Source organism: Choloepus didactylus, chromosome 4, assembly GCF_015220235.1.
Source record: "Choloepus didactylus isolate mChoDid1 chromosome 4, mChoDid1.pri, whole genome shotgun sequence".
Taxonomy (NCBI): domain Eukaryota; kingdom Metazoa; phylum Chordata; class Mammalia; order Pilosa; family Megalonychidae; genus Choloepus; species Choloepus didactylus.
The window spans coordinates 168,318,343-168,346,199 of NC_051310.1; the positions used below are offsets into that span (position 1 = coordinate 168,318,343).

General features: G+C 37.6%; 1 protein-coding gene across 14 annotated transcripts in view; it reads left to right on the forward strand.

Moving 5' to 3' along the window:
- The window catches only part of NPAS3 (neuronal PAS domain protein 3), an 891,787-nt gene that overhangs the window by 644,278 nt on the left and 219,652 nt on the right, over nucleotides 1–27,857 (forward strand). For all 14 annotated transcript variants that reach the window (XM_037834779.1, XM_037834781.1, XM_037834780.1 and 11 more), the window contains one exon: nucleotides 3,188–3,277. In XM_037834779.1, coding sequence (XP_037690707.1) covers nucleotides 3,188–3,277 — 90 coding nt within the window. The remainder of the gene's footprint in view (nucleotides 1–3,187; nucleotides 3,278–27,857) is intronic.

Below are 27,857 nucleotides of genomic sequence, written 5' to 3' on the forward strand. Positions count from 1 at the left end.
GCCTCATTTTAATCTCACTGGGAAATTGAAATATGTGTTGAAGGCTCAGTTTTTACCAAACTGGTCAGTTCTTAAATTGCCGCTGCTTAAAAGCCTCTGATGTTTAGCCTCCAGATATTCCTTTTCCCAGCTATGGTACCCAAACCTCCTATAGTATTTTAGTGAATACAAGAGATAGGAACCTAAGTTTAAAAATCACAATCCCCTTTAGTGAGAAGGGATGTGTGTGGATGGAAAATGACACATCTATTCAAGATTAGCACTGGACATTTTGGAGGACATAAAATAATCCAGTCTAACTCTGATCTTCCAAATATCGGGAGCTATCTAGACCATATTAGAAATTTTGGCATCTGAATTTTCAAGTAATCCAATAATTCCATAAATAGGATTCCTGGAGAAAATAATTCCCATCTCCCTTAATGATTCTATCATCTATGATATAAGGGAAAGAGCATTAGGCTTGGAGGTAGGACTGGACTTAATAAGTCTTGATTGAACAGTTGTCATGGCCAGCTAGACAAGGATGAATAAAACATCACCCCATCCTTGAGAAATTCTGTCTAGTTGGGAGTTGAATGAATAAGCCAGCCAGGACCATACAAAGCTTTAATAATATTACAGGATCGCAGCAGATTTAATCCTGTCTCTGCCACTAGCTGGCTGTATGATCTTGTCCAGCCACTTAGCCTCTCATTGCCTCAGTTTCCTCACCTGTAAAATGAGGGTTTGGATTACAGGAGATTGTTTCCAAGCCTACTTTGTCAGTCCTTTCTCTGCTCCCCAACCAGCCTTCTAATTGTTACTTGTCCCTCTAGTACTTCTCTGTGATCTCTTTGGGTTGTCACTCCAATCTGACAATGGCATCTTAAGGTTTGAGAAAATAACTCACATTTTTCCATGATTGTATACCAGCCCATGGTTATTAGGTTGAATGGAAAGCCTAACAAGTCGCTTTTCTCCATGGTGAAAGTTAAAAGGGGGAGAGTGCCTAATCCTCATGAGTCATCCTCAGGAGACACCTTGTTTGAGGTGAAGACATGGTGAAATGATATCCTTCCCAAGCTTTTAGGAGGGAATCTAGTCTCCCTTTGCATTTGTTCAAAGTGAGGTTCCACTATCCCACCTCCTAAGCTTGAAAGGTTGTTATATCTGACAAGGCTCCAGAGGGTTTGGCAGTGGTATCAAAGATAAGCAGCCCAGTTCTCTTAGTCTTTTATTTTCTGTCCCCAGCTGGTTCCAGGGAGCTCTTACAGAGCAAAGGCAACCAGGTGTCCTCTTGTGACTTATTAACTCTCTTGACATCCCATTACCCATCCCTTTGTTTCCTCCCCCCAATGACAGGATTCTACTACTTGAGTGTGTTTGATTCTATTATTTGAAAAAGAAAGTGATGACTTTTAAGAAAAGACAGGCTACCTCCTTAGTATATTGTAACTTCAGAAATGCTGTGAAGATTTATCTTTTCATTAATTCACCCACATCAATTAGAGAAACTTTGTTTTTAGTGGATAGCAGTGAAGCTTGAGTAGTGTCAAGGTTCAAATCGTAACTCCATCAATTCCTCGGGACAGGCACGTTGCTTGACTTCACTCAGCCTCGATATGCTCCCATGTAAAAAGGAGATAAGAATACAATTACCGCACAGGTTACTTGTGAATATTAAATGAGACAATGCATGTAAACTGCTTAGCACATATCGTTTAATAAATGTAGAGCCATTATTATTGTACTGTCTTGACCAAAACTTGTTCATAATGTGATTTGCTCTTTTGTGAAACAATATAATGTGACTTTTAAATTGTTTTCAGAACCTACTATAACAGAGATGGAAGTTGGGTGCCACCCACAGTTTCTGACTATTGGGGCAGTAAAAATGGGTCAGAAAGTTTAGTAATCCATTTCATATATACATATAAATATATATACACATATACACATGTACATACATCTATGCATGCATACATGTATTTCATAATTTCGAACCTATATATATATATATGTGTGTGTGTGTGAAGAAGTTCAGTATTTTAAGAGACAAATTACTGCTGAGATTTGAAGCAGTACATATTTCTAACAATTTACATGCTTCTTCCATCATTCTGTATTTTTAAAATTATGTCATTAATCTGGTATTTCCACATACTTTTCCCCAGCATGGATTTCTTGTATTTCCAGATTCACAATCTAAGTTAACAACACTGGTCTTTAAAACTTTGTTCCCTGTGCAAGCAGCACTTCTGCCATCTACTGTGTTAGAGAGAGAGTGAGAGAGAGGGAGAGAGAGAGGGGAAGGGAGAGAGGAAGAAAGGACGAAAAACAAAAGGTGCAAAAGATGATGGAGCATTTAAAATGTACTTGGAATGCAAGAATTTGAAGCAAATTTAGTCTCAATTTGGGTGGCGTATTGCAATTGGAGTCCACAATGATTTATACCATTCATCAAACTGAAAATGCAACCCTTCGTTTGGAAAGTGGACTAAGGTTTCAGGAGTTACAGATGATGTGTTGCATCCTTCAATTTTTTTTTTCTTTCTTCTTTTGTTTCCATTTCAGGAGTTGTAATAGAAACTGGATCTATCACAATAAAACTTTAATACAGAGTTTTGCAAAGAAGGATTACAGTTTTAAGGTTTCAGCATATAAACATTCACCATAACGTATTGACCTTTTTCTATTTGTTCTAGCACAATAGGCCCTAGGAGCAAGGAGGGCATAATCCTTTATTAATTAGCAAATTATTGATGTCCATAGTAGTTCAAGTGGTGATTTGATTTGTTCTTCATATAGGAACTCTTTTGCTCTTGTTTCATTATAGTTTCCATCCCTCTTCAGCTATTTTAAAGGAGAATCTTGTTGATTTAATCTTAGTAACGGCTCAATCCCAAAAAAAAATAATGGCTATATCTCATAAATCATCATGACCTTATTTTATACATGAATGTAATACATCTTTATCAAAATGACAAATATAGACAAGTCTCTGAAATAAAGGAAAGCTTATAGTCTTAATCCAGGCCTTTTATTTGTTCATGTACAATGCAATACTAAAAGATCTTAGGACTTTTGTTAAACATGAAGAAAAAATGGTCTTAAATTAAATGTGTTGCTTTGTATCAGACACCTTATTAATTAAATTCTCATTATATTTATTACTATATTTATATCTTTATTTTTCTTTCTGCAGTCCCTAGATGGATTTGTATTTGCACTAAACCAAGAAGGAAAATTTTTGTACATTTCCGAAACTGTCTCCATCTACCTAGGCCTCTCACAAGTAAGTAAAACAATTTAGATTCTTGACAGCATTTGTGAAGCCTGCTTCTGCCTCATGCTTTTCCTTTGTCGAGTGATATTCTGTTTAGCATGAATTATCAAATTTATTATTTAGTGGCTCTACCTGACTCTTTTCACGTAGTCAAGTGAGAAACCTGTGTGTCAGTGTTGAATGTTCAGAATAAACTTGTACTCAAAACTTTAGTCCCCCTCCCCAACCCCCAAGGATCATTATTAATTTATTGAGAACAAATGAAGTTTCTTCCCTTGGTTGTTTTGAACTTTGAAACCTCTGTGCCCAGTAGGAGAGGGACACACTAATAGTGCTTCCCTTGTGTCCTATTACTGGATGTTTATGGAGTACCCTGCATTATCCTGGGAGCTGACACAATGACAGGGAGTCATTTGGAGTCAAGAAATGCTGAAAGAGACCATTAAAATGTGTTTCAGGGAGGGTTCCAGCAAGGATATATTTTGCTGCTTTTGCAAATGCTCCCTAATGCTGAAAGACAATTTTATAAAATAAGATAGCCTTTCATTATTTGCAGTTTAATTACTCACATGTATTTGTCAGAGGTTAAAAGAAAGGAAGCTGCAGATGGATGAGGCAAGAAGCAAAGTCCTAGATATTAGTTCTTGATATTCCCCTTGAACACACCAATTTTAGTTCCATTGAATTCTGAGACACATGCCGCATGTGTAGAATGCCAAAATATTCCGGAGAAAAGTTTGCAATTCAGCCAACTATCTGGATGTTTTCTCTATAAAAATGCTGAACATCTGGGTATTTGTGCCCATACAGGTGATGGACTGGGCTTGACCCTATTCACCTGGTGGTTTGGATGAGGGAAACACCACCTTCAGGGGAATGGGATTATGTAGGTTTGTGATGATCTGCCAAGTTGGACAATCTACTTGTCATCCACTTGCCTCTTGTAGCTAAAGAGGGAGATAAGATTTGTCTCTGGCCTCTTCTGCGGGGCCTACCACAGACTCAATGCTTCTCAAAGTTGGCACAGCTCTAAGGAGGCACCCAGTGTGGCTGGAACCTTTTGGCTGTCAGTGAGTTTGCTAAGTAATAGCTAAATCAAGAAAGACATTGGGAAATAATAGAGATATTTGACATTTGGGGAGAGTTGAGGAAGGAGGAGAAATGCTGCCAAATTTGATTATTTGCTGTTGAGAATCCGAACAAGGGTCCATTCATCCTTCCTTGAAGAATATGCAGGCTATTGGCTGTCATGTTGAGTCATTATATTTTATGTGGATGTTAGCAAACCAAATGATAGAAACCGAGCTATTGTTAACTCAGTATTAGTATTCTTGTATCTCACTGTAATCTCTGGTTTTGTAATAGCCTTTAATAGACTTTAAGCCTTGTCTTAATCTGTTTGGGACTGAGTATCGAGAATCTCCAATTTTGAAATTGATGTGCCACCATGTTGTTAATACCTTATAGAACTGGAAACGTCACTGTTGTTCTGCATTGCCCAAATTCATCTGTTCTATGTGTAGTCTCCAACGAAGTTTAATAAGCCAGTAAAGGAGAAGGATGAATAATTAGTTTAAGCAGGTAAATGCTAATTAGGGAACTCCTGAAAAGCATCCATTATATACTAGCTCAAAAAACATTTTACAGCCCTGGTTAGTGGTGTAATCCAAATTCTGTCAAGGCAACTGCATTCTCTGTAATTGAGATGTGTATGTTTGCTTTGCATAACAGATGGCTCTGTATGCTTCAACTGATAGCTAGGAAAATAATAATTGCATTATTCTGGCCAAAAGAATATTAGCTCTTGGGTTTTGGCCATTTCAGTCAGTCCTCCTGCCAGCACAGCATATGCACATATATGGATTGGATTTTCAAGGAAATTGATGCATCTGGAATAGTGTGGCCATCTGAAATATCATCTGTTCAAGAAAAATTTGGCTTTAACCCTGTGCTGGTTTCCCCATAACAGAGGTTCATTTCTTTGCTTCTTTACTATAGCATAGAGCCAATCTTTTCCTAAAACCTGAGACGGATAAGTGAGGTTTCTGCAGAATAAAGTGACTAGGTAGATGTAGTAAAGTATTTGGTAACTTCTGCCCAGTCAGTATCTGCTTTTATATGTGATGGGTTTTAAAGTGCATAGCAGTAGTCAGCATCTTGACTTATCCAAGGGTAGACTCTGCCCACAGTTCCTCTTGCCTTCTCCTGTGGTGGAAGTGTTCAGTGTAAGCAGAAACGATCCCATATGCAGGTAGAGGCTATGAGCTACAAGACAGAGGTCTTTGTTTGACAGTATTACACAACTGAATGATGAAGGGTAAATCAGCAGAAAGTGATTTTCACATACACCAATTTATGTATTTAGAGTTCAAAACCAAAGTTTAAGAACAATGAGGGTCAATATGAAAATAATCTGATAAGAACATGGCATGTTTTTAAATGCCCAAAGCATTAAGAAAAAAGTCTATGCTAAAACTTTGGGAAAGGGTTTCCACACCAGTTAAGGTTCTACATCCTAATAGGGTAGTCGAGGTCCCTGAGACATAACCCTTCCCAAGTTTCTTCAAGGCCCTTTCTCAGTTGCAGAGGAGTGGGGGTGTTTATGGGTACCTTATAAAGTAAATTATACTCATGGTTATTCAATTAAGCATTTGCTCTTTTCCAAATATCCACACTTAAATGCAAACCAAATGCTCGTGTTCTATATCTTTGGCTGGGTGGTTATTCCATTGAATTTTAGATAGTGAAAAGGAGCCTATAAGCATATGGCCTCTCCTTTCCTTTTTTTAAATAGTTTCATTAAATAAAGACAGTGTATAACTGTGTCATCAAGGATGTATCCAGGAAAATTGTTGAGGAATATTGTGAGCACATCATAGTTTGTTAGTCATAGCACAGCATAATTGTGTCTGCCTTTCTAACGCTCAAGATATTCCTTCCTCAGTTTTATTTTCTTTCAACATGTAAATAAATATGGTAGTTTTAAAATGGCTTATGCTCAGGAAAGAATTAGGATTCTTTTTTGGCTCATAAGAAAAGAAAGCAGGAAAACTTCTACTGAGCTTTAGTGTGTAGGATGAGTATGAAGACAGCTTGAGTGGATTTTCTCTTTTATACTCCATTGAATGTAACAGCTCCCAGTGTCCAGGGCCTGTGCCTGCCAGTTATTCTCTTTAAAGTGTTTTCACATTGCTATAATGATGGGAATGAAGTGGATCATGATAAAGTCTGAATTCTGAACATCCTCAGTTATCCTTTTGACCTTGATATAGATATATATTAACTTAACATCCAAGAAGAGGTTTCAGGTTTTAGAATTATGCGCTGTTGACTTGCTTCCCAGGATAAGATGATTCCCAGTTACTAAGTATGAGGCCTTATCTGAAGGGAAGATTCCCAAATATTGATGCTGAGTTTGATTTGCATAGAGACCAAATATCTTCTTATACCTGGTGATGGCATTTGGAACAGCTAAGGAAATCTCTGTTCTCTAGCTGTAATGGCATAGGCAGAAGTGAAAATGAAGACAGCAGACAGAGCTGGTTTCCTAACAATTGAAATGTTCCAATGATATACAGTTAGCTTTTATGAAATCTCTTCCAACATGTAAGTGGCATAATCACCACAGAATTCACAAGGGACTTTCCCTGATAAATAAGAAGCATTTCTAGTTGATGTAAAAGTTGAAGCTTAGAGAAATATGTATTTGTTGGCTTATACTCTTCTCATTCCACAAAGGATTTGAAATAGCTTACATAAACAATGCCAATATCAACAATGGCAACATAGAACTAGGGAATCTGGGAGAAAAGTTAAACAAAAATAAGTAAATCTCAATACCACATAATAGAACACAAATAGAGGCTTAAAGAGGGGTATAAATGAGCTAATCAAGCTTCAGATTTAACTGTGAGCTTCCAGGCAACCAAAGCAAAAAGGGAAATTCAGTCACCATCAGAATGAAGGAAGCAGAGCAGCTACTTAAGGAAAGCAAAGTTCTTTCTTTTTTCCTGGAACTGAAATCTAAAAATAGTCCTCACATAGGATTTCTCTAGGGGCCAGCATGTGGATAATGACATACTGGCTTGCTTCCATTGGCGCCCACTTTCACAGCAAGGCTGTCATGATCCACCTAACCAAGACCAACAGACATATTGCAAGTCTCATAAGCAAGCAAGAGCCAGTTCCCCCTTCAGCTACTGGTATACAGAAGACTATTTCAAGGTAATGTTCTGACATACAGGCCTTACAATAGCATCAACTACTTTGATGTTTTATATCATTTTAAATCAACTTCCCTCATCCACACTCAAATCCTCCATTCTTATAAATCCTGACATTCTAGTTAGTTGTCAGAGGCAGAGGGCATGGCTCTCAGTTAACCAGAGGATAAAAATGAGCTCACATCTCCTAAAAACACTTTTCCTTGAAAGTGAATGAAAGATGATTGTGATGCACACATAGGCCAGCAAAATATTTTCAAGTTAACATAGAGCTGTATTTAAAACAAAAGTGATATCTAGAGCAAACTGGGAAATTAACAGTTTTTTACAGTTGTGATATCATTAGAAAAGACCCTGCAAGCCAGCGAAGTCCTGTCTTGAAATGCATGGTAATCACCCCTCACTGCCTCCAGTGCCCGGCATGCAGAAAATGCACCTCTTCTGTTCTTCTCACCAAGTCCGCATCCTTATATAAGATATCTCCTTGCTGTTGTAAGCCTGCCAGAAGGTAGCTGCAGACAAGGTTACATATTGGCTTGTTTCAAGGCAGCTTGCTGAAAGGGGCAGGGTGGCTGCAGATATAATAAGAGCTAATAGAGGTGAAGGTGAAAAGGGGTAAATGGTTGTTTTAAATTTGGTCTTTTTTATGTAAGCCATGCAGATATATTTACCATAAATTCCTTTCCCCATCCTATTCTTCATCTCCATATTTTAGATTTCTCTGCATTTGTTATATAGAATGGCAAATAAAATTACAGCTACAGCGCACAAGTACAAGGTCAAATAAATGACACAGCTCAGTCTATTTGTGAAGCTATTCTGAAAGGGAACCATGGTGCCAAATGTGGTTTATTTGAATAATAAAGAAGAATTAGATTCCCCTGATAACTTGGCTGAGGGCCAATAAATCACTGGAGGTTAAAGATGCTTTGCAACTGCCATGTCTTTCTTTTGCTTTTCCAAAGTGCAAGCCTCAACTCTTCCATTCTACGTTTTTCAATGCAAATCAAGTAGAGGTTAGTGTGTGGTTAATACCCTCGCTTCCGTGCTTGTATGCTTGTAAAAGATATATATTTCTTTAGTGGGGTGAAAAAAAGAAGACATTAGCTTTCCTTACAAGTTATTACTCATGTTTGGCATCATCACATTCTAGAAAGCTGGAATATGAAGAGAGGAAAAAAAGATATTATTTCAACACAGCAGAGGGATTATAATCATGGAGCCAAGTGTTTGCATTTTTGCAATTGGTGCCCTAAATTTATGCAAGGCTAGGATAGCTAAGGTTCCTTCAATAAATGAATACATGTAACTCTCCAAATATCACTTGTTCTGCGCACACACACACATCCATTTAAAGTCTTTCAAATAAGCATAACCTTAATTTTCAAAAAGGAGGAAAAATGTATCTTTTTTTGCACCTGTGTTTTGTTGTTGTTGTTTCATTTTGTTTTCAGGAAATATGCATTTTTCTCCTGTACTTATCATAAAAAGTTCATCACTTTTTGGTGTAACAAAGAAATACGTCCTTTTGAATGTGCAGGCTCTGAGGGTTTAGAGACTATTGAGAAAATAGAAGTATCAAAATAATTCAGTAACAGTACAAGGCACAGTGGCACATTATCAATTTACAACATTTAAATTGATAAATGCTTGGTGGTGAAGGCCTACAAGGGCACTTTGAAAAGCAAATAGCGACCTGGTGAAGAAATTGATTTTTCCCCCTCGAAAATGACTGCATGATGCATCATTTGACTGCATGCTGTCCAAGTGCTTGACAGAGATAATCTCAGCAATCCCACGGGTGACCTTATCGTTCTCACCAGGGCAACTTTGTCTACGTTCTGACTTTGTGCGTGTCAAGGTTCCTCTGGGCAGGATCCTTGGGGGGAAAAGTTCCTCTGTTCGATCCAGATATTGAACTGCTCACTCTTCCCCCTTTTCCTTCCATCCCACCCTCCCAAATAGGCAAACACGCCTCTTTATTTCATCCATAATTATGAATGAGCCAGGCAGAAGAACATAGCTCTGCACTCTCTATATCTTTGTTGAAGCCTTATTACCTTTTAGTTTGCCTAGTTCTTATTTTGGCAGGGATCTTTTATCAGGAAGAGTAGAAAAATTCCCTAATGTTCGCCTGTAATGTTTTTCCTTTCGTTAGCAAAATGGGAAAACCTAATTAGCTTCTTTCTTCCTTATTCTTGCAGGATCCCCCCCCCCCTTTTCTATAAACTTTACACAGAAAAGGTTCTGAAGTTGTCTTAGTTCCTTAGAATATTACCTCCCTCACCATCCAGCCATAGCAAGTATTCCTCTTGGAACTTTAAAATTATATAACAAGAACAGAAAACTCAGCACATCACCCTGCACTATTTGGCTTTGAATCCCAGTGGCAGCCTCTCTTCCAAAAGATTTGATGTAGTTTGTGAGGCTTCCTCAGGACCACTGGTGTTTAGAAGTATTTTTCCGCCAGAAAGGGATAAGTGACTTTTTTTTATGTTAAAAAAATTTCCTGTTGATATATATGTATGTGTATGTGTATCTGTATCTGTTTATCAGTAATCTTCCTGCCACACAGCTTGTCATTGATAATTACAATTCTTGATTAGCCGCTTCTTGAAAGCAGCAAATGCCCTGCCTGGTTTGGCACCCTGAAGCCACAGTCCCCACTGCCTTTAACACCCTCAGTTCACCATATTCAACCCCTTTTACCTCCTTCTTTCATCCACAACATTAATTCTGAGTGAACAAGACGTGCTTCCTTGCTTTTGACAAGATTTGCTGCAGTCTCATGCGACAAAAACCCAACACTCATTCCAGATTCAGAAAGTAGGATTTATAACAGCATTTTAATTTAATGTTGGATGTCGAACATATAAAGAGATCACAGTAGTACTAGAGCTGAAAATTGATGCCTTTTTTATTAGTGTCCTCTCAGAAGTGGGTGAGACGCTGTTTGTGCAATGGAGCACAGAGCAGCACAGTCAGATGAATGAGGATATGCTATCTGCAAGGAATCATATTTCAAGGCACTGTCGGCCTCTATTGATGTGCTCAGAGTTGAAAGGTTATGCTAGTAAATGCCATCCGAATTTCCAACATTAGAAATCGGTAGAATAATCGGCTGGCTGTCACTTTATGCTCAGCCTAAATACACTGCATGGGGGTGTTTTACTTATTTTAACTCCAAATTAATTTCTTATCACTGGTGCATTTCTTTCTCTCCTCCACACTTTCATCAGTCCCCACATGGGACTGATTTTTAACAGGTCTTCAGAGTAGAGCAAAATCCCTGAAAGTAAATGAAAGATGTTTGTGTCATTGTACCTGAGAATCATGTTTTTCTTATTTATTATTTTGAACGTATTTTATCGGCCAGTGATGCTAAAACACAGGAACTCTCTATGCAAAGGGGGCTTTTCTAATAAGAATGAATCATGGAATCTTAGAATAATAATAGGCTTACCAGTTTCGAATGTATAAATTGAAGACCTTCTGCACTGCTTCTTTTCTCTGGAGTTAATGTGAGCCACGGGGGGGGAAGAAAACTTAGTTTCTTCATTAAGGAATCAGGAAATTTAAAGTCAGAAAAAAAATACTTTGTAAGGAGCTAGCTGGTTTTGTTTGTGCAAGTAAAACTGTATTTTCAGATTCATTTTTAAGTAGAGGACTGAGAAAAGATAAGATTAAGAAGAAAATTTAGTCGTCATTCTAAGTCCCTAATTTATTCATTTTTAAATAATGAAACGGTGTTTTTCTGAATTAACCCATGTATTATTCATGCAGGCATTGGCAGTGTAATGTCCCTGGTTTTCTGGAAAGCAATGTGCATTTCTCTGCCTGTCAAGCTGTATTTCCTATATGGTATTAATTTAATGGCTTATTTTATTATGCAAAGTTGGAAAGTAAAGATAATTTCTGTCCATAATACAGTGCTTCTATAGGTAACCTATGTAAAATAACACCTCTACACCCAAGCCAGCTATCCTTCCTCATTTAGCCTGGACCCTGTGAGAGTGGTGAGCGAATGCAAACTGCTCATACAAAGAATAAGAAATAACTTGACCTTCTGGGAAGGAGGTCATAAAATCGTTAAATTCATGTGAAATCCAAATTTCATTTCTACACATACACATTTAATCTATATTGGGTTTCAGCTCTTACACCTAAGAAGACATGGCTTTCCTGACAGGAGTAACATGGCAACAATTTCAGTGATAATTTCAGTTGGAATATAATAAGGAAATTGACTTTAGTTTTTGCATAAGTTCCAGAACTAGGCTGATAACCTGAAAATCGATGCCAGTTTTAAACAACAGATGCCCTGTGGCTTTTTATCATTTTTATTCCTTCTCCCTCCTTTTGATGACAGTCCAAAGATGCAATCTCTTTTTCCTAAATAGTCGTTTTTAAAGAGTCTGATAACAACTGTTCCTGTGATTTAAAGCATCTTTTACTATATATTTGTGTAAATATGTCTATTCACATGCCTATATATGTATATAAATGCACAAAATTGGTTTTTCTCTGATTTGGTTTGCGTGTTTACTGCATTTTTGCCTATTGATATAAAAGCACCAAAATGATTCACTACAATAGCAAAGCATGTTTTCCTTTGGGTGTCTCCTTTCAGCCTCCTACAGCAGCAAATCTACCACATGCAATAATAAGACAAAAACTTTCTCTGATGCCATTAATTTTTAATGTGCTGGCAGATTAAATCTATTTCTTTTAATAACTATCCAAACATTGTGAAAGCAAGAGAATGTATGGAGAAAGAAGTTTTCCCTGGGAAGGAAAAAAAATGCTCTGAAATGTGGTCATTTGCAGGGCAATTTAAGGCTCTTGGTAGATGTGACACGGAACACCTGTGGGCCCAGTGTGGCGTTTGGTAAATCTCAGAAGTATGTCTGTAATACACCATTTGAATGTTAGGTAAGAAATCATAGATTCTGCTTAGTTTTTCTTCTAGACTTTGGAGAAGCCAGCTTTATATCAAGCAAACCCCTCTTTGGCCTCTCTCCCAGTGGGAACATTGTTTTAAAGCCGCAGGCCTTTTAGTAATGCTTGCTTGAGAAGCAGTAGAAAATGTCTCTTGATTAGGAAAGAGCTAAGATTTTAAGGAACAGATATGTAAGGATGGTCTCATAAACTTCTGAGTTTTATTATCATTCTGTAGTCTGGCTTGACTTTGATATGTTTGTTCCTACCATACTTTATTAGATGCTTAGATCTGGTTAATCTCAGTCCTTGCTTGCTAAACTTGATGTTTATTAGGAGATTAAAAAAACAATTTGCACAAAATGCACCTGGCTATGTATAGGGTGACACAAAGAAATGTCTCCAGAAAACATGAATGATAGTGTTAGTTAGGATCTGGTTGTTTCCCATGAAAAATACATGCTTGCTCTGTTTTAAGAAACGTTAGGCCTAGCAAGATTGCAAAATGACTAAATAAAGATTGTGTTCCTTTAAATGGTGAGTTCCTTTCTTGACTTTAAACGTCTGTGCATAGAATGATTATCTACTTGACAAAAGCAAAAAGGATTGAAGGAAAGGGAGAGAGGCTCAAAAATGAAAGTATCCACCAGGGCAGTGAATCTCCCTGGCAACATGGAATATGACTCCCAGGGAGGAATCTAGACCCGGCTTCATGGGATGGAGAACATCTTCTTGCCCAAAAGTGGGATGTGAAAGGAAATGAAATAAGCTTCAGTGGCAGAGAGATTCCAAAAGGAGATGAGAGGTCACTCTGGTGGGCACTCTTATGAATAATATAGATAACCCTTTTTGGGTTCTAATGAATTGGAGTAGCTAGCAATAAATACTTGAAACTATCAAACTACAACCCAGAACCCATGAATCTTGAAGACGATTGTATAAAAATGTAGCTTATGAGGGGTGACAATGTGATTTGGAAAGCCATATGGACCACACTCCCCTTTGTCTAGTTTATGGATGGATGAGTAGAAAAACAGGGGAAGGAAAAACAAAACAAAACAAAACAAACAAAAGGGAAGGCACCCAGTGTTCTTTTTTACTTTAATTGCTTTTTTTCACTTTAATTTTTGTTCTTATTGTTTTTGTGTGTGTGGTAATGAAAATGTCAAGGATTGATTTTGGTGATGAATGCACAACTATATAATGGTACTGTAAACAATTGAATGTGCACTTTGTTTTGTATGACTGCATGGTATGTGAATATATCTCAATAAAATGAATTAAAAAAATAAATAAAAATAAGAATAAAAGAATATTAAAAAAAAATGAAAGTGTCCAGAGACATTCCATTTTAAGATCAATCAGAAATGAGTATGTGGAAAATGAGATTCTTTTGACACGCAACTTTTTACAAGGATGTGGGGTTCACCACTCCTAATGAGTGTGGGGATCTCCTCTTGATTGCTAACTGTAATGGGAATGTTGTTTGCAACCTGGTCATCTGGATGAGGGAAACACGATTAGACTATTCATTCTAGTTGTCCAGGATCACTTCAAACTGCTGCGCAGTGGAGATTTTGCATGCTTGTGATGCCCTGTCTACATATCTCTCTGAATTAGAAAAGACTGCACATCCCTGATGACAGAAGATGCAAATTTGAAGAAAATAATAGGTGAGACTGTGAACCAATTCCCTGAAATAAAAAATACATAATTTTTCCAGTTCATTAATTAAAATTGACATTGCAGGGTTTGCAAAGACCAAGAAAGGACCGTGCCATTTCAGTACATTTCAAAACCTTTTCACTTGAGCAGACAAGTAAATCATGCAATTACTGGGACTCATTCAGCTCTTTAGTAAAAACATGGGCCTGCAACCTTGGGTGTAGCATACATTGAAATTAAAGGAGTTGAACTGAAGATATTTCTAAAATGTCACAACTGCTCCATGACACTGTATGATATGTTTATCCATTCATTATCACTGAGAACACCTGGGGCGGTGCTCAGGAAATCAGATAGTGCCTTTTAAAATAATTATAAAAGAAGCATAGATTAGCAAGCTGAGGGGAAAATAGACAATCCTGCATCACGATGTTGCTAATTTTGATCTGTTTGGAGGCATCAGCTTCCAAGTCACAACAGTGTAATAACTGACTGCAACTGTCAGCAGCGCTGAGGAGAGAGAGTGCCAAGTATGACTATTTCTAAAAAGCAAATGTTTCCTGGAGATGAAATCCCAGCATTCATTTTCTTTTTATAAAATTAAGACACTCTGTCAGTAGTGTTTCCTAATGTCAGTTTCTGCCTTGATCCTTTTGTCTATTAGACTTTCAGTCTTAGGAGAACCAGGACAAAGAGCTCTGGACTGGGATCAGGGCACCTGGGTTCTCATCTCATCTCAGCTACTAAGTAAACTTGGAGAAACCTACATCTTAATTTTCCTTAAGTGTAAAATAAAGGGGTGATTGGTCAGTCTCCTTCTTTAAAATGTGTGTGCTCTGCAATTCTTTCAAAATTTTATTGGAAGCACTAGGTGGAGGTAGGGGGAGGGGAGCCTGGAAGAAGTAGGCGATTTTATTTTTAACCTTCAAAGGAATTTAGTTGAGCAGATGCTACCCTGAACTAGTCAGAGTAGAAAAGAAATGATATGGCTTTTAAAGGGCACATCTAGCATATCTACTGGGGTAAAGTAATTCTGGCAATGCTTCAAAGGATATAACTTTTGATGGTAAAGTAGGTAGGCTATGGAATGAAATCACATATGGCAGGCTGTCAAAGTCTCCTACACTTTCCATACATTTATATAAGTACAAATGGATGCTGCTTCGATGGAGTCCCTAGCAATTTCCTGCTAAGACTGCTTTCAGATTATCTGATATTATTTGACTAAATTATCTCTGTAGAAGCTGAGGACAACTTTTATGATCAAATATTTTGAAATTAGTTTTCCTTGTTGGCAGATTTTCTAAAATATGAATTGCTCTCGTTTGAGCACTCGAAATTGAAAGGCTTTTGGTAATAGCAATTATATACTGAAGTGCTGTATATCATGCTGAAGGGGATACGTTTATAGGTCAGTGATGTCAATATCTGTAGGTCTCCCCGATACCTCATCACATTACCCTTTTATTTCAGGCTAATGCAAAGGACAGACTGACTTTCTTTTTAGCAAGGATATTTCATTTTAGAGAATAAATACTGATTTTATTGACTCTAGACATTTAAACATAGTCAATTCCTATTTATTACATCTGTCAGACATTTCATAGGGTGCCTGAGGATCTAAAAAGTAGGAAACACACTGAAGATGTATAAAGTTCTCTGCCAGTTTGAAGTATTATTATCCACATGATATTGCCTTCTATGTTCTTGAACACTGTGAAATGTTCCTGTCACTGTGAACTTTGTTCATATTTATAGCCACACAATTAATAAATAATTATAGTTAACATTTATTATGCCCTGGTTTTGTCCTAGGCACTATTCTAAGCACTTTACTTTCATTAAAGTTTCTAATCCTAATTATTAGATACAGTTACTGTCACCATTGTACAGATAAGGAAACTGAGGCACACAGAGGCTAAGTAGCTTGCTCAAGGTCATACAACTGATGAGTGGCAGAACTAGCGTGTAAACCCACGCAGCATGACTCCAGTGTCCTCACTGTTAACCATTACTGCTTTGCTGCTTCTGGGCAGTTTTAGTCAAGCCGGTAGAATTATACATGTTTTGTGGGCTGAGAGAAACTGAGACTTGGAGCAATTAAGCATCCTGCTCAGAAGCATAAAATAGTTATTCACATAATGCCAATGAATAAAAAATGAACTTCTGACTGGTAAAATTACATAGATGCATCCAAAAATTCTGATGTTCAATATTACTGGAAATATTCCAAGATTGAGTAGGAGGGTCCAGGAATCAATAATAAGGGCTTGGACCCAGGGTACCCATGATAGTCTTCAAGCACTTAATATGCATTCATGCTTGCCTGCACTCAGCCAACACTTACTAAGTGACCCCCATGTGCCAGAGACTCTGCTAGAATCTAAGGCTACAGGGATGAATATGGATGGCATAGTCCTTGCTCTCAAGGGCCTGGTGTCTCCAAGATGTCATAGTCATGGCAACCAAGCTATAGTGACCTACACATAGGTCTCAAATATTTTAATAAATAACGAATGTCACAAGTTTATTAGAGAGATGCTGTAAAACCCATGGAAACAGAGAATGTAGATGACTAACTCCACTAAGAGAAGTTGGCAAAGGATTTACAGAAGAAATGGCCTTTAGGTCAGGCTTTGACAGGTAGGTGGGCATTTTCCACTTGGAAAAGGGGAAGTTGATTTTACAGGCAAAAGGAGGCATACATGCAAAGTTGTTTCCTAGGGCAAGAGATAAGTCTGGAAATTTATGATTGGACCAAATTGAAAAGGCCCCTGTCAGAGGAAGCTAAGGAAAATGGACTTTCTCCTTTAGACCCTGAGGTACCATAGAATGTTTTAAAGGGGAAAGTGCAATATTAGATGTGTGCTTCAGAGAAAAATAATTCTGGCAAGTATTTGGAAGATAGACTGCATACTCCAATTAAGACACCAGTAAATACTCCAGGAAAGAGATGGAAAAGGCTTGCAATAGGATGAATCAGTGGAAATAAAAGGAAGGGGGTGAATTTTAGAGGCACTTTCTCAATCAGGTAAGATCAGTGCCTTGGTAACTGATCAAAATGGAGTGGGAAGCAGTAAGGAAGTAGAAGAGGGCTTAGGCATTTTTAAAACTTAGTTCCATTTTGGACATGTGGCATTTGACATACTTAAGAACATTTTAAATAGATGGGATTCAGAGCTCGAGAGAGAGGTTGGGTTCAAAGTCACAGGTTTGGTAGGGTTAGCGTGTAGATTTTATCTGGACCCAAAGGAGGTAGATAAGATTACCAGGGAGAACAGTGCAAGAAAGAAGGAGCAGAGGAGGCAGCCCTGGGAAGACTAATTTGCTGAGAGGTGGAGGAAGAGGAGGCAGCCTATTAGGTGAAGCACAAATTATCAGAGAGCGACCTGAAGAATATCCTCCTCAAGCAGAACCATGAGACATTGTTACTAGGGAATTCAAAGGAAGAGATTCTCAGAGAGAATGTGATCAACAGTGACCAAAAGTTAAAATGTAATGATAGGGGAAAAAAAAACATTTCACGCATCGGTGAGAACATTACTGGTGATTTGCATGTCATCAGTAGCACTAGTGAAGGTTGAAACCCAAGTGTAGGGGGTTGAGGAGTGAGAGGTACAAAGGTGTTCAACCCGGGTCGGTGTCTCCTCCTGGGAGGTGTGACAGGAGGGAGAAAAGTAGTTTGAGAGAGGGAAAGTATTGATGGATCTGATTTTAAGCTGAGACAACTTTAACATTAGGTTGAAGAGATGGGGCATGGAGACAAACACTAATAAAGATTCATGAAAGGGATAATTGTTGGATGCAAGTCTCAAAAGAATAAACTTGATAGGGAGAAAAAGGGTAGACCTGTACCTGGGAAGTAAGTCGGTATATCTCTTGTTCTTCTGCTGGAGAGAAGGAGGAGAATGGAGTTTGGAGGTGAAGATGGGGAAGGAGAGAGAGAGATCTGTTTTCAGGGCATTCACGGTGTCTCTCACCCGCTAAAAGTGAGATCAGAAGATTGTGCAGTTACTTTTGCTGGAATTGGGCAGGCTTGGGCCGTCCGCAGAACAGTGCAATTGACCAACATGCCAAAGTGCCAGTGATGCCAGGCATGCAGAGAGATGAAGGTAGGAAAGGTCAGTCGAGGGCTAAGGCCAGGGTCATTCTGATCCTTTTCTGCCAAATCAGATGGAAGTGCTACCTGTGAGACAAAATCCTAGGGTATTCTAGCGGAAGTAATGGATTCAATTTTGGACCAACGCCTCATGCAATTAACTACTATCATTTAATGTTGCTTGTTGGCTGCCTGAATGCAGTCTGCTGCCTATGACATTTCTACTTTTAGTTAATGGGCAAGTCTACCGAGATTGTCAGAATCCAAGATTGAAGGATTGTGTCCATTATTAACATCTGATAATCTGTGTAGATAGAAAATACTTTCTCCATTTTTACCCTATGCTATTTTTAACTTTGAAATTCCATTCTTGCTTCTTTTTCTTCCCTTAAATTACATATAAGCAGGCCATATGATGGGGAACTTTGCAGGTCTATCTTTAAATTTTTAATTTTTGATTGTCCTTAATGTTCCATCTGAATACTGAGGCCTCCATAGTCCTTTTCTGCTTCATCTGTTTCTATGCACAATTCAGATGTTATTGGTAAAAAGGATATTCTTGTGGAAGTGCAATGTCTGAGAACATTACAGTCCTACTTGAAGCTCTTGATAAGGGGAGTGATGTACTTATTTAGTTTCTTGGAATACTTGTGAATGGCAAAAATAAAAAAAAGCTGTTGGGCTTTTAAAATCTATTTCTGATTGCTGTTCTTAGTTGTCAGTGATTATAAGATGGAAAGCTGTTTAATAATTGTAACCAGACTTACATCTGCCATAGTGACTTGGTTCACATTAAGGAAGGTGATGTAGAAAATATATATTCTAGATCCTGAGACTGTTTCTCAATCCTGCTTTTTGGTCTCGAGAAAGGGGGAGGAAAGAAAGAGGGTGGAGAAAGAGAGGAGGCTAAGAAAGAATAAATAGATTCTTTTTCGCCACCCCAGCCCTTGGGTTGCCAAGTACAAACCTGTGACAAACTGCCATTTTGCAAATATTTAAATGGAATGTGTAAAGTAATCCATGATATATGCTACTTCCAAAAGTGGGCCTATTAAATGAAACAAGTGCCATCCATGTCTGTTTCCAGCTGAGGTTATAATGTTTGGGATGGCTGTGAGTACCAGATTCCCTTTGCATTTGATATCATAAACCAAACAGTTTATAGTACCATATGAATTTGTAGAGCTGATTGTTTTATTATGTTTGAGTGTAAATTTTTCATTCCTTTCAGTTCCACCACCGTTCTCAGAGAATACAGGTTTTGTGCTGATACGATGTTTCCTAGCTCTAGGCATGGCCTACCCCTACCACTGACTGTAATTTACTTTTTGGTGTCTGTCGCCTTGAGCTTGCCTTCTGACTAGCTTGTTGAATGATGTGCTAATCCATTATATTTTTCAGACAAGTGTATCGACCAGTATAAACAGACTGGAGGGCACAAACCTAAATGAAAGCTATACTTCCCTGAATCATTTAAAAAGCTCCTGCTTGGTGGCAGTGCTGAATAACTTGGCTCTGTACATTAAGTAAAGGAAAGGGAGATCTCAATAAATTAAAAAAAAAAAAAAAAAAAAAGGCAGGAAATAGCCTTGCCTGTAGTAGGAGAGTCCAGGTTTCAAATGTTGACCTTTATTCATCTATTTTTTTTTTTTTTTTAACATGATGTTCAGAGAAGACCACTTTAAAATGCCCTCCTCTGATTCAAATCTATAATGAAACACAGCATTTAGCATCTCCTGCCTTTTTTTTTTTTTTTTTTTTTGGCCTTCCTACCCAATTCCCAGGTGTCTTTCTGTGACGGTTTGAAACTACGTGTACCCCAGAAAAAATCCTTAAATTTAATCCATTCCTGTTGGTGTAAACCATTGTAAATAGGACCTTTCGATGATACTACTTCAGTTAAAGTGTTGCCCACCTCATTCAATGGGTCTTATTCCTATTACTGGAGTTCTTTATAAACAGAATGAATACAGAGAAAAAGAGAGACAAGCCATGAAAGCAAGAAACTGAAATCAGTGAAACCCAGAAGAGGCGGGAGAGATGAGCATGTGTGTTACATGTGGTCAAGGTGCCAAGGATCACTGGCAGCTGGTCTTTGGGAAGAAAAGCATTGTCTTGAGGATGCCTTGATTTGGACATTTCCCTGGCCTCAAACTGAAAGCTAATAAATTCCCATTGTTCAAGCCAACCCATTTTATGTTATCTGCTTTGAGCAGCCCAGGAAACTTAAAACACATACATCATCATACCATGTTTGATGAAGTCACGTACATCATCATAACATGTTTATAAAAATAAAGAGCAGAAAGCAGGCATTCAAAGGAATTTCAGCAAAAAAATTAAGCCTTAGATTGGCTCGTTCTGAGTCTTTCCTTTTGAAAGAGTGATGGGAATGGATGGCCAAATGGGTTGGGAGAAAATAGGTTTCAAATTAGTCCTTCTTCAAAGAAAGTATCAGCAGGGCACAAGCTCTTCAATTTGCAAGGCCAAAGTCACCAGGGAAAGAGTTACCTGTTGTAAGGTGAATAAAGGTACTGAAACTTTGGGTCAGGACATTCAAATCTAACCTGGTGCCGGGCAACACTATGGAAGTGGTGTCCTTCAATTCAACTTACAACAGGACCAAAGTAAAGCAATTGCCTGGCTATAAACAGGGCTCAGGTTTATCCCAGGCACCTTTGGTGCCTATTACTTTTACAAATAGACTGTGAATTACTTATGGCTATTCAGATAACCAGTATAACAAACATAACAGCATTCTTCCCAAATCTCTTGCTTTGCTTCCTTAGGTCTGTGAGGCTTAGTGTGTGTTTTTCATGTTTACTTTCATGTACCCTTAGTGTTTGGGCACAGACCATCATAGACCCTGTAAAGAAATGGGGAGGTTTCAGAACATATTCCTATACCTCTTGTAGCATGGCCACAGTGATCTTCTGAGGCTAAGTATAGGTGCCTTATGCCCAATTGATAGATGCAGAAACTAAAATTACCAGCGTTAACTGCCAGTCACAGCTACTAAGTGTTAATCAAGGGCTCTACCTCTTGACTCCAACCATCACATCCCACTTCCTTTCTTATGGAGGACCTCAATCAATACTACACTTTACTCTCTTGCTGGGGAGGAGAAGGGCTAACCTGAAAGTGATCCAATATTCTCTCTCCCCTTAATGCCACAGTGAATGCTGCCTCTGCACCAACAACCTAGCCCCCAGATAACTGTTCTCCTCTTAGGGATAGAGGAAATTAAAACATGGTAGAGATCTTCAAACAGTCTTCCAGATAACAGTTTAAAATTTTGAACCTCTTGTTATCTGCAGATGCACTGACCTGTTTAAGGAGAATTGGCCAATAAATCCCATTTTCCAATTCCAAAGGCAAATAAAAAGATCCTCTGTGGCCACACACAACCTATCTTTGATCTCTGGTACACTGTCTCTCAGATTTGTGCCAACTTTAAACATACCTCATAGAGTCTGAAATTTACCTCTGGGCCTCAACTTGTTGAGTTTGTTCTAGTTCTTTCTAAAGGAAATTATTGCTCCCAGCTCCTTTGGCTGCTTTGAGAGTTCTGAACTCATTCTTCCTTTGCCTCCTTCTCACTTCCACATCAGATGGACTACTGATACTTATCCTGTGCTTACATGGGGCTATTATCAATGGGGCAGTAGTCTAGCTACAGTTAAAAAAGAGTCAGTCAATAAATATCAGTGGAATGACTGCCCTCCAGTTTCCATAGGGTATCTTGCTCATAAGAATAATCCTGCATTTGGGGTTTTCTTAATGGGTCAGTCAAATCTTAACTTTGTTTCAGTTGTCTATTTTAATCAGCCAATGAGAGGCATGACTGGGATCAGTTGTAGTTTCGGAAGACTGGTTTTACCTATTCAACTTACTCATCACCTAATGAAACCAGTGGGTTATCTTTTTCTCACAGAATAACACAATACAATAATGAAAAGGAAAATCAAACATTATCAGCATCTATGTAGCAGGAAGTGGGTATAAACTTACATTTTTTGAGAATAGACTATGTGCCAAGCTCAATGCTAGCAGCTTTAGTAATAATCACAACAGCAGCAGGTTATATCTATTCGAACAAATGCTGTGTGCCGAACACTACTAAACTCTCCATCCATGATTTCTTAGTTAATCCTCTCAACAACCCTATGAAGTAGATTCTACCTCACAACAACCTATGAAGTAGATTCTGCTACCATTCCCACTTTTTCCAGGATAATCAATACCATTGATAAAGAGAGTTCTTGCCCCTGATAGAAAAATAAAGGTGGTTGGAAAAAATAAATTCTAGGATGTGTCTCAAATATAAGCCCCTAATTCAGACTTTTCTGTAATTCAACCCATACCAAAATAAATAAATGCAGAGATAAGTCTCTCCTCAGTTCAAATAATAAACATTTATAATCAGAGAAGCATCATATTTTATTGGAAGATTTAGGATGAGCAGTTGAATGATCTACAAGATCTTCGTATGTGTCAGGACAGATTTCATATCTCAGTTCCTCAGTATTTTCATCTGTAAAACAAGAATAATTATTCAGCCTCTCTATAGACCATAATGAGAGATGATAAAGATTGATGAAATGTGGATGCATAGAATGAAGGATTCAGAATAAATGTACTGCCGGGTTCATAGATATACTATTACTAGTAATGAAATTGTTCTACTCAGAAATAGTTTCTCTATTCAGTTGTACATTTAATTATGGATCATCTTTTTCCCTCATTAAACCAATATGTGTTAGGCATCTACTCAATAATATTATGGGGAATAAAAAGATGAGGAAGTTAGCCTCAATTTAGAAGTATCAAATACAAACAACGCAATGAAATATTTTCCATTTATCCTGAAAGCTGCCAAAGTTTGGAGTAAATCTCTTGTTGTGTCTATATGAAGCCAAATATTAAGAGGAAAATGGCAAAGTTCAAACAGTTATACAGATGTTTCTAAACATCTGGACTCTTGATAGCCTGTAGATTTGCCGTATGGATCTCCTACAAAGTTCTTCCATTTTATTTCAGGCTTTTAAAATTAACTTGGAGTTATATTTTTATATTTTGTAGAGAAACCACTTTACTAATATCCCTTTGCCAGTCATAAAATACTAAACCTTCTCTACTTGGTGGTCTTGAAGTTAAGGTTGCTGCATTTATCCACTCATTGCTATGGTGGGTTATAATGTTCTAGGGTCTGGACTGGCCATTGGGTTAACTAGGAGAACTCTGAAGGGGCTTATGCAGAGGGCACTTATGGGTCAGAGCAACCAAATGCCTACTTTACTAATTGGGCAAAAAAGAAGAGCTGCCAAAGGTGTGATGTTAAAAATGGTATTTCTGAAATGTTAGATAAAAAGTCATTATTTGCTATGTATCTAATCCTATACTAAAGAATTTCCTTCTAAAATGACTTTAGGGCAGAAAAGGGAAAGACAAACAATTATAGGGGAACTGAGAGGCCAGATGGCAGGTGTATTTTAAATGCCTAATGGTGAAGGAGTTTAAATGCTGGTGAGAGCCTTTTGTGTCCATCCAAGTTGACCTGCAGATTTAAAGCCATGGCATTCCCCTAGGCCCCCGGGGCAGAGCAGAACCATGTAGGCTTGCCTGCTGCCTCATTTCTTTATAACTTGAGGAAACAATCTTTATGACTATAAAACAAAATTGCTCGGCTCACTTGAAGTTTTCTTAGAAACAGCGTACTTTTATTCATAATTGAGGGAAGGCCAAACTATGGCCTAGAACTGTCTATGCCTCCTTACATTTTTGTTTTGTTTTTTTGTCCTCAAAAGTGGTTCGTGTTGTTTTAATTAGTTTCTGCCAGTACTTGGAAGAGGTGGCTTTGAAGAAACTGCCCACTCCCTCCCCCCTGCCAAACTTGTTAATCCATTTATGCTTCTAAACCCAAGTATTCATCTCACACATCAAAATATGTGAACCTTAGCAAGATAAAAGCTGTCCAAACCTGATTTTGTTTCTACACAGATGGCTATAAACATGACACTGGGATATTAGTCATGGCTTTTCCTGACAGACCTGAAAACTGGCCATGCAGAACTGTTTAAAATTGGTAGGAAAAACTTACCCTGAAGTTTACTGTTGATGAACACAAGAGAAAGCACATAATTAATGGAAATGCATGTCAGAATAAAGAAAAATGTGTTATCCTCTTCATTTCTGAGTCCTAGCCAAAGTTGTTGAATAAAGCTGATATTTCAGAGGTGCAAAGGGGACTTGTGCTCATTTTAGTGAACGAAAAATTTGCATTAGAGTTTACACATGCAGTAATTAACTTATACCATGACAAGTCTTTTAATTAAAAATGTTTTGTTTTTGATTACAAAAGTAAATTATACTCATAACAAAAAAACTCAAACAGTATAGACTAACAAAAAGAGGGGAAAATATCACAGCCATTCAGAAAAAAAAAAATATTTAGAGGTATATACTCTCAGATACTTATCTGTGGATTTATATTTACATATTTGCTTTATATTTGTTACTACTCTTTAACCTTTTTTTTAAAAATATTATGGGTTTTTAACATTCTAACTCTGAGTAAAAATGAACCCAAAATGTTCTATAACTCTTACTGAAGAGTATGTGCCTGGAAGCCTGATTTGTAGGGAAATATTGCTGTTTTTATGTTGCTGTATCATTTGTGCAGAACTTTGCTGTATTCCTAAAATCCATGCAAAAGAAATATTGTTTAGCCTCCTATGTCTGTGGTATTCTAAGTCTGTGCTTCTGTTTTAGTTTACTAGGCTGCTCAAGCAAATACCATGAAATGGGTTGGGTTTAAACAATGGGAATTTATTCACTCATGGAATGAGGCTAAGAGAAGCTCCAAATCAAGACATCATCAAAGCAATGCTTTCTTCCCAAAGATGGTGGCATTCTGGGGCTGGCTGCCAGCCATACTTAGTCCTTAGCTTCTCACATGACAAGGCACATGGTCGTCTCCTGGTCTCTCCCTTCTCTTCCGGGCTCCATTATGTTCCACTTCTTGCTTCCCATGTTTTTTTCTCTCTCTCTCTGAATTTCATTCTGCTTATAAAGGACTCCAGTAATAGGATTAAGACCTATGCTGATTGGGTTGGGCCATACCTTAACTAAAGTCACCTCATCAAAAGTCCTACTTGCAATGGGTTCACACACATAGGAATGGATTAGAATGAAGAACATGTTTTTCTGGGGTACATACAGCTTCAAACCACCACACCTTCTAATTTAGTTTTGTGTTAATTCTGGGAAGGACAAACCAACACTACATAGTATTTCAAGGTTAGTTTTACCCTAACTTGTTCTCTGAAATCATTATTCTTTTTTTATTTATTTGTCTGTTTCTATACAGCACCTTCCAAATTTCCAAGATTCCACTCAGAAAGAAATGTAAAATTCACAGTGGATATTAAGATAATTTTTTACCTGACAGAAAAACCGAGCAAACAAGTCCCATAACTAATGGCAGAAAATTCCCTTAGAAGAGAATTTGAAACATATTTCTGTTTAAAAACAAAAAGGACATAAAGATTATAGAACATCTGAGGTAATGAAGGCATTTAAATGGACTAGTGGACTTGAGTTGAAAAATAAATGCATTTCTTCCTCTCAAGGCTTCCTTTGTGCTGGATGCTCAAAGAAGAAATGTGTTGCTACTGTTATTTTACTAATGGGGATAACACATTCCTGCCATTGGCAGCATTATCAATAAAATGAACCAGAGGAATTCTGCTAGAGGCCAAGTCCCATACAGAAGCTCCTAGTTCCTGTTCTCTGACACCTCAGTTGTTGATGTGAGTTGATAGGATCAAAATGAACAATGGTTCTGAGAGTCTACGGTTATTTTGGGGGTTGGAGGGTTCTAGGTTATAACATTGAATAATTGTATGAGGGCATTTTCAGTATGTTTAAGGACAGAAAAAGAATGAGTTAAGAGCCTTGCCTTGCATGGCCAGTGGAAGATAAAGCATTCAGCCAAATAAGCCTGGCCTGTTCAGGGTTCCAATCAGTAAACCTGATATTGGGCAACAGAGAATTGAAACCTGAGAGTGAGAAGGCTAAGAAATTATCTACCATGCCTAAAGATGGGAAAATAAATTGGGATGATGATATAATTGCCCCTTGGTTTGCATAGATATTCCCGCTTAGTGGTCTTTTAATAAAGGTTTGAGATAGCTTTCAACAAACAATTTATAAAATAATCATCCAAGAATTGAAAAAGATGAACTGATGGCATATCAGTTATTAATACTTCATCTAAAGGATGTTTAATTATAGTGCCAAACCTGAATTTCCACAGTGTTGAAAAAATTCTTTCTTCCTCACTACCTTTCACCCCCAACTCCATGTCAGATTCATTCAGAATGGAGAGTAACACCTGCATTTCAGATAAATTTGAAGATTTAAAGAGACTGCACATATGTAGTCAGTAAAGAAAGGGGCAGGTGTCAAATAGCATTTTTAAAACCTAAGTATAGCAATTTAAGGAGAGTAGTGGATTAAAGTTCAAGAAATTAGTTGATACATATTCCAGACGGTTATGCCATAGTCATTAGAAAAATATAGAAAGTAGACTTTCTTTATAATTCAAGGATTCCTAACCTTAGGTCCATGTACCAACTTGAAGTCTAGATAGAATTCTAGGAGTCTATGAATTTGGATAGGGGTAAAAATCGCAACTTTAATTTCACTAATTGCTAGCTGCAATTTAGCGTTTCTTCCAATCAAGCGTGTAGGCTACAAACTGCAGTTATGTTAGCAGTACCTGTGTTGGTCACAATAGAAATCTCACATATTTTCGTATATTTCTATTCTTTTAGTTATCTTGGAATATCACTACTTCAAAGTTATTATATCACAGTTTTTTAAAATATATCCATAATAGAATTTCAATATAATTGGTTCCCATTGTAATTCTAACATTTTATGCATTTAAATACATTATCATAAGAAAAGTTATATGTGGACTTTACCAAACTGCCCAAAGGATCCATGGCAGAAAAAAGTGAATCTTCATAGATATATATGGATTTTTAAAATGGATCAATAAGGATAAGAAAGAGCTGAAGGGAAGCACTCTTTAGATTTTTTAATTTTCAGAATCTTCTTAAAACTCATAGGTTTGAAATTTAAATGGACTCATGATATAAACAGTTTAATTCCACTGTTTTTAATATTTAAATTCCCATTCTTAAGGAAAGATAGTCTGGAATGACAAGAGTTAGCCTTAAAGAAATTTCTAGCCAACCAAAGGGAATAGCTTAATTTCATAATATCCAGAGAATTAGAGAGCTTTGTGAAACATTCTCAGATTGAGGGGTGGGTCAACTCTCTCAAAAGTTTGAAGACATTTTGTTGAGTGCCTCCTAGATAATCACAACAGTTTTAGAGCCCAACCTTTACCTCCAGGAGTTTATAGTCTCTTTAGAAAAAACAAATAGTCATGGAAAACATGTATGATTTCCTATAAAAATGCACAAATAAGTAGGGTACAAACTGAGTTTATAGTTAAAGACTTGCTTAGCTTTGGGTTGAGTTAAGTTAGGAGCCAGAGAAGTGAGTGGGAGAATGTGAAAAGGTAGAAGGCAAAGTAGAGGTGGGCAGATTCAGAGGTGGAAGGGCATGGAATACCAATGGAAAAAATAAA